This window comes from Saprolegnia diclina, assembly GCF_000281045.1.
Source record: "Saprolegnia diclina VS20 unplaced genomic scaffold supercont1.31, whole genome shotgun sequence".
Taxonomy (NCBI): domain Eukaryota; phylum Oomycota; class Saprolegniomycetes; order Saprolegniales; family Saprolegniaceae; genus Saprolegnia; species Saprolegnia diclina.
In genome coordinates, this window is record NW_008246098.1 from 197,102 (window position 1) to 208,854 (window position 11,753).

Genomic DNA, 11,753 nt, shown 5'->3' on the forward strand with positions numbered 1-11,753 from the left:
CAACGTACATTCTAGAAGCCCTCACTTTCGAACGGCGACGGCCGCGACGAGACGCCAGCTGGACGCACCATACAAACAGAAGGTGGTCATGACCCGTCGCGTTCGAAGTAGCCAAGATCGCCTAGCCGTCCGAGCCATACGCTGCGCTGGAATCGAATTTGGCTCCGCCACCATCGCCATGGAATATTGTTGGGTCTCTTCGGTGCGTCGTCATGCAGCCAAACGCCTGACGTTGTGTCGTTCGTTTCGTGCGCAAGTACAAGGGCGACACCGACGCGCGCGTTCGTCGAACCGCTCGCGCATGGCCTTTCTTCGCTACGTTCTGTATCGAACCACGAGCCTTGCGAGCGACGCTTGATGGGAGCGTGGCGTCTACTGTGGAGCGCGCTACTGTGCAAGAGGGGTCTGTCATAGCATTTGTCGGTCTGGTGTGGGAGTGTACACGTAGCAATGCGTGAGCTAGCACAATGGCTGCCGTGCACGAAATTGACGCCAATGGTTTGCACCAGAAAGCGCCGAGTCCACCGGGCGCTACTTGTGTTCCAGACGCGATCCGGTGCAATGACCCTTGGTGCAGTCGCTACCTGGTTCCTCTTGCGAGCCACGATGACTAACGGTACTCGCTGACGCACCGGCCACGCCTCACAGCACATTAGGTAGTCCACCACCTTATCTTTATAATAGCATGCGAATGAATATCATATTGAATCAACTACAGCTTCATTCTGCTCCGGTTTCATAACGTTCAAGTTACCATGAGTCGGTCGGCGGCCACCCGCCTGGTCGAGAGCGACGACGACGACGAGTATGGCAACAACAGCCAGCACGACGTGGTCTTGAGCCGCGAAGACTTCGACTTGCTGCAGGTCGTGCGTCTCCTCTTTGCGAGCTCACGGAAAGAGACAGGCGTTCCACAAGCTCATTCCAGTGCCGGCGCTCGCGTCCGGCATCACGCGCGTCGTGTGCGACGAAGAGCTCCAAGTTGGCGACGAAGCGGTGCACTCCTTTTGCCATTGGTCGGCTCAAGGATGCAATAGATGCCGGCGCCTGGTCCCGAGGTCGACGACGTGCCCGAAGCAGCCTCGCTGAGCGCGAGTGCATCGCACGTCTCGATCGTCCGGCGCCTCTCGCGGTCCTCGACGCCGGTATCATTTGCCGCATTTCAACCAACGTGATGAGCGAGAGTAGGAGGGCGTCTTGCGACTGACCAAGCCGTTGACCAAGGAGGTCGACCTCGCCAAGTTTACACCGCGCCAGCCCCAGCCACCGCGCACGCCCAAGCGTACCTAGTCTCAGCGATACAACCGTGCACGCCTCTTCTATGCCCATGATCCAAGCAAATGCAAACAAAGGAAAGAGAATGAACACGAGAGATTCACATGAGAACGCTCCAGACGCCGGACCTGATCTCGAGTGCTAGTAGCCCGCTTCGTGCAGGTTGATAAGAGCACCGTCATTACAGTGGCGGCTGGATGGTCTAGAGCTCGACGCGAGCGTACCGTGCTGGCGCGAGGAGGAGCGTCACATAGTCGCGGATCGACGCCTCCTTCCACGATTCGACCCTACGCAGCGCTGGTACGTTTCCTGAGGGACATGGACGTACTCGACTGTGGTGTGCAGGGCGCCCGTGTTGTCGTAGAAGCGCAACTGCGGCTTGTGGCCGTGTTCATACTACGGCAGCGATCGCACCTCGCCTTCGACAAGACTAAGACTGGCGGTGCTACCTGGACCGAGAAGGTGGGCAGCGACCATTGGCCATGGTTCTGTACGAGCTGGACGACCTCGGGGTACCGGCGCAGTGATCAGGAGCAGACGCGGAGCTGCGCCGACGCATACGTTGTCCGAGGCGTGCAGCACTCGAGGCATTCGCCCCGCGTCTCGGCATCGTTCCGGCAGCTGTCGCAGTCGATGGCCGTCGCATCGAGCCCCAGCGCTGTGCATTCGTCGCGCGTGAGCACCGCCGCGAGCGCGCCACCAAGGAGCGCAGCGACGAGGCTTGAGCATCGCATGCTGGAAGATCGCACTGTGCGATCGTCCGGATACGAGGCGCCGCGGCTGGTTTCTGGTCTCTGATCTCGGATCGCGACCAGGCAATGGCCAACCGCACTACAACAGCACTGTTCTGGGGCTATCGACGTCCAGACGAACCTGCAGCAGCTCAGCACCGCTGTACCCTGGCCATAGGAACTCGTGCACTCTCGTCGTTTGCCCATTTTTGTCTGCAATGACGGTGGGCGTTGCATCAAGATCGATAAGATCTTGTTGAAGCAAGGCCACTTGAAGGTGGGCGCGATACGACGAGAGTGCACTTTGCACCCACTTCAACGCCGACAAGATCCGTTCGTTTCACAGCCAAGGAGTTCATGTACAGGTTGACTACCTCAGTACACGGCGGACATTTGTCATTGTCTTAAGCGAGTTCGTTCTAACTCTAGACGGGCTATTATATTCCATCGCAGTGGCTCCCATCGTGCACCCATACACACCCCTTCGCTCGAAGCCCGAAATGTCCTCCGCCCTTTCTGCACCGGGCGAGCGCATCATGTCCTGCGTGTCCACTCGGCGTTGGTCGTGATGGCCATCGCGACCACGCGCTTCCAAGCCTAAATATGGTGCAGCGATGCGCTCGTCACGACCTAGACATAAGAGAGAGCGCTTAGTGAGCTCTAGCGAGGTGCTTTAGCTGGTACGTACTGCGCTCGTCCCTCACGCTTTGCTCGGTCTATGTCTCGTTATGCTAGATACGAGAGCCAATCAGCGATGGCACGCGCTCATGCTGCAGGACATCCTGCACGTTCCAACGTCAAGTTACCGTGCGCAATCGACGTGGGGACGACGCATTGGTCGTCGCCAAGTCACTTGGGGTTTGTATCGGACGCCCCTCCGGATGAATGACACATGTTAACCGGTTGGCGCTGAAACATTCGGTTGGTATAAGCTCAATCCGGCCACCACCACCAGCGCGACGACGCAGTGTCCAAGTCGACGACCTCTGAACGATGGGCGGCAAGAAACCTCTCAACATGCAAAACACGCGCGGGACGTGGAGCAGCTCGCCGTCACACCACACCTTCTCCGCCTCCAACCTCGCCATGAGCGACTACGCCGGCCCGTTCCACCAAGCCACCGGCCTCTACGACGTGGGTCTCTTGGATCTTGGCCACCAGCCGCCGCCGCCGCCGTCAACCCCGGGCGGTAGGCCTGCCATGGCGAGACATCGTTGCGATGCTACTGTGCGTAGGCCCGTCGCTCATGCATGGCGTCATTGGCTCGACGCGCCCGCCGCTGGGCTTTGTACGCCGACGCTGCCACTGCAACGATTCTCATTCGTGATGGCAAATAGGAGCGCGCCGACCTCTTTGCCAACGACATGATTGACGCCAAGGTCTCGGAGCTTGTCGAAGCTATTGGCTCAAGCATGCGCCGCCAGCTCAAGCCCATCGTACGTTGCCTCGGCGAAGTCGCACTGCTCACACAAGGGTAGGCGCAGGCGCAGGGCGTGACGGGCGCGTGCAACTGCAGCGACGAAGTCTCCGAGTTGCGGCAGATGGTGCTCGACATGCAGCGCCAGATCCAAACGCTCTCGAGTCAGCAAACCGCAGACAAGTCGGCGTCGCGTACGTTTCTGCATCTGAATACAATCTCACGCAAGGCCACGTAGCCAAAGAGTCCAAGGAAGCGTCCGTGGCGGCCGTCATGGACCGTGTCTCGACGCTCGAGGGCCGGCAGAGTGCATTCCAGTCGCAAATGGCGCAGCTCTGCAAGTCATTGGGCACCGTCCCGAGTGCGTACCCGCTCTCTCGATGCTTGCATCTTATCTACGAACGTAGCGGGCAAGAATAGCAGTGGCAAGGCCGGAGGTATCGCTCTTCCGAAGCCTCTGCTGCAAGAACTGCGAGATGAATTCGACACCAAGCTCAACGCCGGTACCCCATTTTGGCTCTGGGAGCGTTGCCGCTGATGAGCCATGTCGCCTCTAGCGACGCTCAAGCTCGAGACGGCCATGAACAAGCAAATCTCGGTTGCAATGGCCTCGACCGAGCAGCACATTGCCCAAGACATGGACGGTACGTTGCACGGATCCGCGTCACATGCGCTCAGTTCATGCATAGGACGCTTCAAGTCGATGACATCGATGCAGTACGACGACATTCTCAGGTACACTAGGGCTCCTAGCAGCAACATGCTAACTTGGACTAGTTTGGTCTCGAGCGAGACGGACATTTGCCTCCAAAACACCAAGCAATGGCTCGAGGATAAGGTCGCACAGGAAGCGAAGCACCGCATGGCGCTCGAGGCCCGCATGAACCAGCAGTTTGAGAACCACGTCGAGTGGCTGCAGCAGCTCGAGTCGGTCGGGGGCAACTGGCACGGCACGTCGCCGCCGTACCAAGAGCAGATCGACAAGCTTGCTACGCACGTCCAGCAGCTCCAAGCCAACGTCGTGGCCAACGCAAGCACGAAGAAAGGAGACAAAACAGGTCCATTTTCAAAATTTAGTGATCACCAACTGCCGTGTCTCATGCGATATGCCATGTATAGCGGGTCTGACGCAAGCCCAAGTCAAGCAGATCCTGCACGACATGAAGGCTGTCACGGAGCAGTTGGCGCTGCTCGATATGGCGTGCGGTACACATATTGTCTGCAAATCATGCATGCTTAATGGCGTGCGTCTAGCCAAATCCTCGGAAGCGAGCGAAGAAAGCAAGAAAAAAGTGGTCGGGCTACAAAAACTCATTGAAAAGATGATGCGCGACCAAGGCTCGGTCGAACAACTCCTGCAGCAATACGTCAGGTGCGGCCTCGAACCCATGACCGTTGACTTGAATTTGCTTGTAGCACGATTACGCACCAGGTAGCGAGCGTGACCCGGCAGTACGTGTCGGTGCGCATCCGCGACAACAACCGGCTGCTCGATGCCACGCTGCGCGCGCGGATCCCTGCGTATGTCGAGAACGAGACGGAGAGCTTCATGCTCGTACGACCGACGAGTACCCCGTCGAGCCCGCCCGAGCGTCTTGGCCTCGCCGACGGTACACTGATTATGGCCCGAGGCTGTGTCGCTCACAGTGCCGTAGGCGCACCGGGGCTCGTGCTGCGGGACGACGGTGCAGCGATCAATGAGATGCTTCTCGACAATGTACTCAAGATGGACTTGCCGGCGCCCGCGCCCGCGCCCACCAAGCAGCCTTGAGCCACTTCAGAACTCGACCAGAGGCCAATGTTATAAACACGCTCCTTTGTGTGTCTTGGTCGTGGCAGCGCTTTGGCAGCTCGGTGCATTGGCGTGTGAAGGCTGGATATACCGTCATCACGTGCAGAGAAGAGCATACCGGCAACCTGTCGATGCCAACATCTCTTGGTGGCGCGATCTTGACCTGTTGCGCGACTGCGGTTTTGTGCGTATTGCTGAGGCTGGAGGTGCACAGCGCCCGAGTCCTTAGCCATGAACATCGCTTCTTCTCTCACATGGAGTTGTAACGTCATCGTTGGCGTAGTATAGACATGTGGTGGACCCTACCCCCACTGCAGTGTAATATATATATATATATGAACGTATTTCGCGTTATCTTCATAATTACACAAAGACTTTGCAGACGTAGAGCCTAGTAATCTCCTTCATTTGCTCGCCGGTCCGTGGCTGCGCAGGCGGCGGCGCGGGGTCGTCTGGCTCTTCTGTCGTCACCCGACACGCTTGTGGGCGCGGGTGAGGCACTGGACGACACGGTCGGTCAAAGCGTAGTAGTGCAGGAAACGACAAGAGCAAGTGCATTCACCATAGTACGCAAAAGTATATATTCACAAATGAGCTACAAATTACGCGTCGTCCTTGTGCGGGCCAAAGTACTCAAAGTGCATGTGGTCCTCGGGCACCTTCCAGCCGCGGAGGATGGTTTGGATCGAGTGCATAAAGCCGGGCGGACCGCAAAAGAAATAGTGTGCGTCCTTGTTGGGCACGATGGCCTCGAGCGCCGCGGCGTCGACCGGCGCGTTGTAGAGCGCGTGGAACTTGAAGTTCGCGTGCGTGGCCGCGCGTGCGACAAACGTGTCGTGCAGCGCTTCGACCGACGGACTCCGCGCCGCGCTGAGCATCGTGATGGAATTCGCGCACTTTTGGTTCAGGAGGAGGTCGTCGACCATCGACGCGAGGGGCGTCACGCCGACGCCGCCGCTCAAGAGCACGATGGGCTTGTTGTGGTCGACAGTCAGGAAGAAATCACCGCAGGGCACACCGACCTTGACGACGCTGCCTTCGCTCAGCGCGTCGTGCAGGTACGTCGAGACTTGGCCGACGGGTCCGTCGTTGCTCAGCGGCGCTTGGCGCTTGACCGTGATGCGGTATTCGTTGGCGTCTAGTCCCACGATGAATATCCATAGACCAAATGACAATCCTGTACATACTCGGTGCGTTGGACAACGAGTAGTTGCGCTGCGTCGTAAATTCGGGCGTATCGAAGCGAAGGCCGACGTACTGCCCGGCTTCAAACCCGACCACAGGGCCGCCGTCCTTGGGGCGAAGGTACAAGGACGTGATCTCGTCCGACTCTGTCACTTTTTTCGCAACGACAAAGTCGCGCCAGCCTTCCCAGCCACCGAGAGCCGCCGCTTTCTCTTCGCGGAGCTTGCGCTCGCGCTCGATGAGGATGTCGGCAAGGAACCAGTAGCCCTCGCCCCACGCCTTGAGGATCTCGGGCGTCGCAGCGTCGCCAAGCACCGTCTTGATGGCGGCCAAGAGGTGCGTCCCCACGACGCCATAGTGTTCGGGCAGAATGTAGAGCGACACATGCTTTTGCGCCATGCGCTCGACGGCCGACGTGAGCACGCCGAGGTCTAATAGCATAGCATCAGTATATGCGCCAAGTATCGGCGTATGCACGTACTGTCAATGTTGGCAGCGTAGGCGCCAACGGCGGCAGCGAGTGCGGACGGCTGGCGCGCGCGGGTCTCGCCCGGCAGCACCTTTTGGTGGCTCGGGTTGAAGAGCGCCGAGATGGCCGGGTCGCTCGTGAGCATCGTGCCATACATGGTGCTGGTGATCGTATAGCCGTGCTCGGCCACGACGGGGCTCGTTGCCTTGATGATGCTGATCGTGCTCGGGCTCAAGGTCGCGAGCGTCCGGCAGCCGAGGCGCTTGGCCGTCGACGAGACGCTGGAGCGGAGGAATTGCATGTCTGGAAGAGAAGGCAAATGGAAAAGTGATCTTGTGGGCAACGGCGCCAGGGATAAAGGAAGGTTGAAGTGACCTACACAAAACCAAGTTGGCTCGTTACAAAGAAAATGGCGCCAAGGTGAGCCGATTGCGAGGCCACGAGACGCATTGATTGGCTCAAACGAAGCGATTTCAACGGAACGAACCAATCCGACGCGTCCATTTTATCCGGATCCGGTAAAGCATCCGAAAGGCCTCGCAAACATGCCTTGTCGCGTTCGGTTCTATGCACGACATGGCGACCGACAAAAGGCGTCGCACGGCCACGGTGTCAAGCATATACTCCGACTATAATTATACGTAGTAGGAAATAACGTAGTTATTAAGGTGAAGACTGGACGATCCAGGTCTTAACTCGAACAGTCAAATATCTTCGAGACTTCGATGACCTGTATCTTTGAATGTATCATTGTTTTCGATGGGATAAATCAGTCAAAACCTCTTATACTGAATATAACGTGCCTGAGGCGTTTGAACGCATTGCTGCGCGTGCACTTGGGGAGACTTGATGCGCTCGCGCTGCCTCTTTGGGACGCGTACACGACCTACGATAGTGCTATGTGCAGTGGCATGCGGCGGTGTGGGCTCATCGTGGCTCGAGCGACTCGCGACCACGTTAGGGCACGATTACCCTATTTAACGTATGTGCGTTAAAGTGTTTGACGGCAAATTTGGTTTAAAACGCTCCTGTTGGCGGCCGCAGAAATCGGATGAACGCGTTCGAGTACCTCGCGACGCGGCCCGTCGCAAGCGTCGACCGGCTCTTCGACGACCCATGGGCGTGCCAAGCCGTCTTCCAGAGCCTGCCCGCGCTCTCGCAGCAGATCGTCATGCGCCTCCTCTTCGCCGCCGGCGAGACGACCCGCGAGACGATCCTCTCGTGGGTGCTCGAGTCGGCCACGGACGCCATGGTCGCGGCCATCGACAAGGTAGACCGCGCAGCATGACGACTGCACGGCTCATGTGCTGTAGCTCTTGCATCTTCGTGTCTTGACCAAGGCGCCGCATGGGCTAGCGCTCAACACACACTTCCAGGCGCAGCTGCGCACCGCGCTGAGCTCGCTCGGCGGGTCGCCGTGGGAAGACGGCCGGCAAAAGCTGCCAGCCGAAAAGCCGATTGCAGCGCTGGACCTCGAGCACTATGCGCGCACGCGCTGGGATGCTGTGCTCCACTTTATGGTACGTTGGCTTTTGCGCGCGTCGTCTCATGCTCGGCGCAGGTCGGGTCGACTGCCGTGCAGGCGCCGCCCGATACGGTCGTGCAAATCCTCGAGCAGACCAAGCTCATGCAGGCTTCGCCCGAAGACCGCCGGAAGCTTCACATTACGGACACGGGCTACGAGTTTATGCTCAAGGACATTCATGCGCAGACGTGGATCTTTGTGCTCGAGTACATCAAGAACATTGACAAGCGGGGCGTCATGTCGGCCGAGGAGATGCTCCAGTTCCTCTTCCAGATGAGGTCGTCTCGTCCAGCATCCTTGGCATGTTCATCAAGTTGCGTGTAGCTATTGCCAAATGCACCAGTACTATGCGGTGGCCGACCTCACACGCAACCAGCAGCAGCTCCTCGGGGACCTCGTCGAGCTCGGGCTTTTGTACCGCAGCAACTCGCGCGCAACACGGTAGTCCTTGCGTCGTACGCTCGCCGTCTTCGACCCCTCTGTGTAGCTTTTACACGACGAGTTTGGCCGTCAACCTCATCTTTGGCGGGCTCGCAGGCCAGACGCGCCCTGCGATCCAGATGAACCAGTCGCTCGAGAACTTTCACCAGGCCGCGGTAGCCGCTCGACCAATGTGACCGTCGGCTCACAGAGTCTCTAGACGGTGCCCAAGGGTCCAAGCGAGGCCGGCGGCGCGTCGGCGTCGCATTTGAGCATCATTGTCGAGACCAACTTCAAGGTCTATGCGTACACGTCATCGAGCCTGCACATTGCGATGCTGAGTGTGTTTGTGGACATTGTGGTTTGTTCCGACAATATTGTCCACAAGTTGACTGGACAGCTCGACTAGGTCCGGCTCAAGAACATGGCCGTGGGCTTCTTGACGCGCGAGAGCATTCGGTCGGCGCTCATCCACGGCATCTCGGCCGAGCAGGTACCGCTTTTTTTGCTATTTTTCTGCAAAATGGACATGTTGTCGCGTAGATTTACGATTTTCTCATGCAGCACGCGCACCCCAAGATGGTGCAAAACACGCCCGTGATCCCTGAAAACATTGCCGACCAGCTGTACCTCTGGCAGCGTGAGCGCAACCGAATCCAGTTTGTACCTGGCGAGCTCCTCGAAGGCTTTACGCTCTCCGAGGTACGCTCTTCGACGTTTTGTCGTCTGTCGAGCGGTATTTTCATGTATTTTTTTCGTATTTTCGTAGGAGTTTGCGGCCGTCGTGCAGTACGCGCGGGATCTCGACGTCCTCACGTGGAGCGATGCATCGCAGCACAAGCTCACGGTCGCCCAGCACGGCGCCGACGCCGTGCGCAAATACATTCAATCGCTGCGGGGGTAGAGTAACTGAAGTAGTCGCGTGTTGCATGCCACCTTGCGTCGCTCAGCACCATGTACCGCATCATGCGATAGCATCGCGAGGCTTGGAATATGGTCGATCTGGGGGCATAAATTCAACTCGTTTGGTCGACGAAGTGTTCGAAGCGCGGTCGGCTCTCATCGCTAGTCGGTCACTTGTGGCTGTCGTGACGTGGTGGCCATCGACGCGGATGCAGCAGCTATCTACGACCTCATTCTCGGCAACTGCAGTCTTGGTGATCTGCCACTGCCGCAACGCCACTGGCGACGTGGTCACCGGCGCCCATGTCCATGAAGCACCGTGTTTGGCAGGTCCACGAGTGGGAACAGCGATGGCAGGTGGTGGAGAGCCCAGATGTGCCATGGCTGATGCGAGGATATCGTGGTCAGCAGTCGGCAGAGCAGCGATGAGCTTACGACGCTGTCAACTCTACGTGACGACTGGATACAGAGGTGGGCCCTCCTCTCGACGGACCAACGTGCGAGCCATGACAAACGCAGACGTGGACGTTACGAGGTATACCAAGCTGCTAGACAATGTTGTCGGCGTCGTACTGGAGCAAGACGACTTGCGAGCACATGGACGCGCGGAGGACCATCATACCAAGCGAGACGACGAGCGGACCGAGGACGAGGAGGTTGCTCGAGACTGCGACGACAAAGAGGAGGCCTGAGGCGTCGGCGTCGGTCGCCATCGAACGAGGTGCTGTCGATGGTGCGTGAAGTGACACTCTGGTCTGCGAAGCGATGTGAACGGCGTCAACAGCACGCAACGTACACGGAATAGGTCCTCGATGTACCCATCGGTGTCGATACCTATCACAAGGCGGAGCTGCCACGCTGGTGTCGTTGACAACTTGAATACGAGTCACTTGACTCGTTAAAGCAGCTCGAGATGCGCGGTCGCCTTGATCAAGGTCGTCCACGAACCAAAGGACCAACGTGCACTCAACCAGCGACGGAGCGACGTACATGTACCTGCATCGGCTGTGTAGGAAGAGTGGGTGCCATGCCACTGTTGAGTCTACCCCGGCACTGCACCATCGCCCAGCTGCCTCGCCGAGACCTTGGTTGACTCTGCCTACCCGTCAACGAGGCGACATGGAGTCGGTGGTCGGTGGTCGTATGAAACAGAGGCCGACTTTGTCTGTCGCCAAAGGACTAGCGCATCGACAGCATCGCACGTGTGATAACATCAGGTATTCCAGTTCGTTATCTAGGGGTCCACGGCAGTTACGAACAGACATGTCGTGTCTACGCGGTTTTGAAATCCAGTTGCAGCGTTGCACTCGGGCGTTCTTCTTCTGCGTTGGCCGGCGCAGAGCCTGCGGGCTTGGCTGCTCGTCGTCTTTGCACCAGAGCTCGCTGATACACACATCTACCAGCACACTCGTTCGTGTCGACACCAAAAGAGCCAAAGATCCCTCGGACATTATAGCGTAGACAGACATGGACGCAGAGTACATTACGACAACCAAGCGCATCACGAAACACTAGACCATATTGTCGGCGTCGCAGTGGAGCAGCACGACTTGGGAGCACAGCGATGCGCGCAGCACCATGGCACCGAGCGAGACGACGAGCGGACCAAGCAGAAGCATGTTGTTGGAGAGAAGGAGGAGCGCCTCGGCACTTTCAAGCGCCATGGAAAAATCAAAACTGGTTTCCCAACCGATCTGTCCGCTGACCAGGTGGTGATGGGTTCGGGTGTAAGATGTTCACTGGGTCAGAGTAATATTGGCCGGTCTTGTGTATGTTGCGAAGATTCGGCGCGAATCTAGAATCATTGAAGCTACTACAAAACGCTGGTTGGCGCGAAACGCAGCCGGCGCCAAAACGACGCACGACATCACTGCAAGGTCGTCCCCAGTTCTCTATACATAACACAAACGAACGTTGGCAAAGAGAGCTTGACGCTCCTTGACCTAACTGGTATGAGACTAGGAACGACCTGCCCCATCGTACATTGCCAGCTCCATGCATAACGTGGACGTGGGACCTGACGTCACGGACGCGAA

General features: G+C 58.0%; 6 protein-coding genes across 6 annotated transcripts; 3 read left to right on the forward strand and 3 right to left on the reverse strand.

Moving 5' to 3' along the window:
* The first annotated feature begins 718 nt into the window (after positions 1–718).
* On the forward strand, positions 719–1,395 carry SDRG_09667 (hypothetical protein). Its single transcript, XM_008615615.1, has 4 exons — positions 719–866; positions 907–996; positions 1,038–1,145; positions 1,189–1,395. Exons 1-4 carry the CDS (start codon positions 756–758, stop codon positions 1,288–1,290), a joined length of 411 nt encoding a protein of 136 aa, XP_008613837.1. The 5' UTR covers positions 719–755; the 3' UTR covers positions 1,291–1,395.
* An 82-nt stretch (positions 1,396–1,477) lies between these two features.
* SDRG_09668 (hypothetical protein) lies at positions 1,478–2,009 on the reverse strand (the record flags this gene model as incomplete). The annotated part of the gene is made up of 4 exons (XM_008615616.1): positions 1,478–1,562; positions 1,604–1,671; positions 1,725–1,763; positions 1,815–2,009. 4 exons carry the CDS (start codon positions 2,007–2,009, stop codon positions 1,478–1,480), a joined length of 387 nt encoding a protein of 128 aa, XP_008613838.1.
* Positions 2,010–2,937: 928 nt separating this feature from the next.
* SDRG_09669 (hypothetical protein) lies at positions 2,938–5,253 on the forward strand. The gene is made up of 13 exons (XM_008615617.1): positions 2,938–3,195; positions 3,242–3,294; positions 3,344–3,442; positions 3,485–3,617; positions 3,662–3,784; positions 3,831–3,926; positions 3,981–4,067; positions 4,113–4,158; positions 4,201–4,481; positions 4,543–4,629; positions 4,678–4,795; positions 4,840–5,033; positions 5,079–5,253. Exons 1-13 carry the CDS (start codon positions 3,000–3,002, stop codon positions 5,192–5,194), a joined length of 1,629 nt encoding a protein of 542 aa, XP_008613839.1. The 5' UTR covers positions 2,938–2,999; the 3' UTR covers positions 5,195–5,253.
* Positions 5,254–5,784: 531 nt separating this feature from the next.
* Positions 5,785–7,264, reverse strand: SDRG_09670 (hypothetical protein). Its single transcript, XM_008615618.1, has 3 exons — positions 6,882–7,264; positions 6,403–6,831; positions 5,785–6,353 (listed from the first exon to the last, which is right to left on the reverse strand). Exons 1-3 carry the CDS (start codon positions 7,168–7,170, stop codon positions 5,818–5,820), a joined length of 1,254 nt encoding a protein of 417 aa, XP_008613840.1. The 5' UTR covers positions 7,171–7,264; the 3' UTR covers positions 5,785–5,817.
* A 628-nt stretch (positions 7,265–7,892) lies between these two features.
* SDRG_09671 (hypothetical protein) lies at positions 7,893–9,858 on the forward strand. Its single transcript, XM_008615619.1, has 9 exons — positions 7,893–8,139; positions 8,183–8,389; positions 8,431–8,672; positions 8,719–8,835; positions 8,882–8,990; positions 9,035–9,175; positions 9,224–9,307; positions 9,358–9,516; positions 9,584–9,858. The coding sequence occupies exons 1-9, from the start codon at positions 7,921–7,923 to the stop codon at positions 9,716–9,718; spliced, it is 1,413 nt and encodes a 470-aa protein (XP_008613841.1). The 5' UTR covers positions 7,893–7,920; the 3' UTR covers positions 9,719–9,858.
* A 407-nt stretch (positions 9,859–10,265) lies between these two features.
* SDRG_09672 (hypothetical protein) lies at positions 10,266–11,381 on the reverse strand (the record flags this gene model as incomplete). The annotated part of the gene is made up of 2 exons (XM_008615620.1): positions 10,266–10,472; positions 11,235–11,381. 2 exons carry the CDS (start codon positions 11,379–11,381, stop codon positions 10,266–10,268), a joined length of 354 nt encoding a protein of 117 aa, XP_008613842.1.
* Positions 11,382–11,753: the final 372 nt, after the last annotated feature.

What these genes read in the sequence shown, in the direction of transcription:
- SDRG_09667 (XM_008615615.1), top strand. Translation starts at nt 756, where the DNA reads ATGAGTCGGTCGGCGGCCACCCGCCTGGTCGAGAGCGACGACGACGAC. An exon ending in AAGACTTCGACTTGCTGCAG is followed by an intron (nt 867 to 906) that starts GTCGTGCGTCTC and finishes GGAAAGAGACAG; the next exon opens with GCGTTCCACAAGCTCATTCC. An exon ending in TCTCGCGGTCCTCGACGCCG is followed by an intron (nt 1,146 to 1,188) that starts GTATCATTTGCC and finishes GAGCGAGAGTAG; the next exon opens with GAGGGCGTCTTGCGACTGAC.
- SDRG_09669 (XM_008615617.1), top strand. Translation starts at nt 3,000, where the DNA reads ATGGGCGGCAAGAAACCTCTCAACATGCAAAACACGCGCGGGACGTGG. An exon ending in GCCGCCAGCTCAAGCCCATC is followed by an intron (nt 3,443 to 3,484) that starts GTACGTTGCCTC and finishes ACACAAGGGTAG; the next exon opens with GCGCAGGCGCAGGGCGTGAC. An exon ending in CAGTACGACGACATTCTCAG is followed by an intron (nt 4,159 to 4,200) that starts GTACACTAGGGC and finishes AACTTGGACTAG; the next exon opens with TTTGGTCTCGAGCGAGACGG.
- SDRG_09670 (XM_008615618.1), bottom strand. Translation starts at nt 7,170, where the DNA reads ATGCAATTCCTCCGCTCCAGCGTCTCGTCGACGGCCAAGCGCCTCGGC. An exon ending in CTACGCTGCCAACATTGACA is followed by an intron (nt 6,832 to 6,881) that starts GTACGTGCATAC and finishes CTATGCTATTAG; the next exon opens with ACCTCGGCGTGCTCACGTCG. An exon ending in CTCGTTGTCCAACGCACCGA is followed by an intron (nt 6,354 to 6,402) that starts GTATGTACAGGA and finishes TCGTGGGACTAG; the next exon opens with ACGCCAACGAATACCGCATC.
- SDRG_09671 (XM_008615619.1), top strand. Translation starts at nt 7,921, where the DNA reads ATGAACGCGTTCGAGTACCTCGCGACGCGGCCCGTCGCAAGCGTCGAC. An exon ending in AGAACTTTCACCAGGCCGCG is followed by an intron (nt 8,991 to 9,034) that starts GTAGCCGCTCGA and finishes CAGAGTCTCTAG; the next exon opens with ACGGTGCCCAAGGGTCCAAG. An exon ending in GTGTGTTTGTGGACATTGTG is followed by an intron (nt 9,176 to 9,223) that starts GTTTGTTCCGAC and finishes CAGCTCGACTAG; the next exon opens with GTCCGGCTCAAGAACATGGC.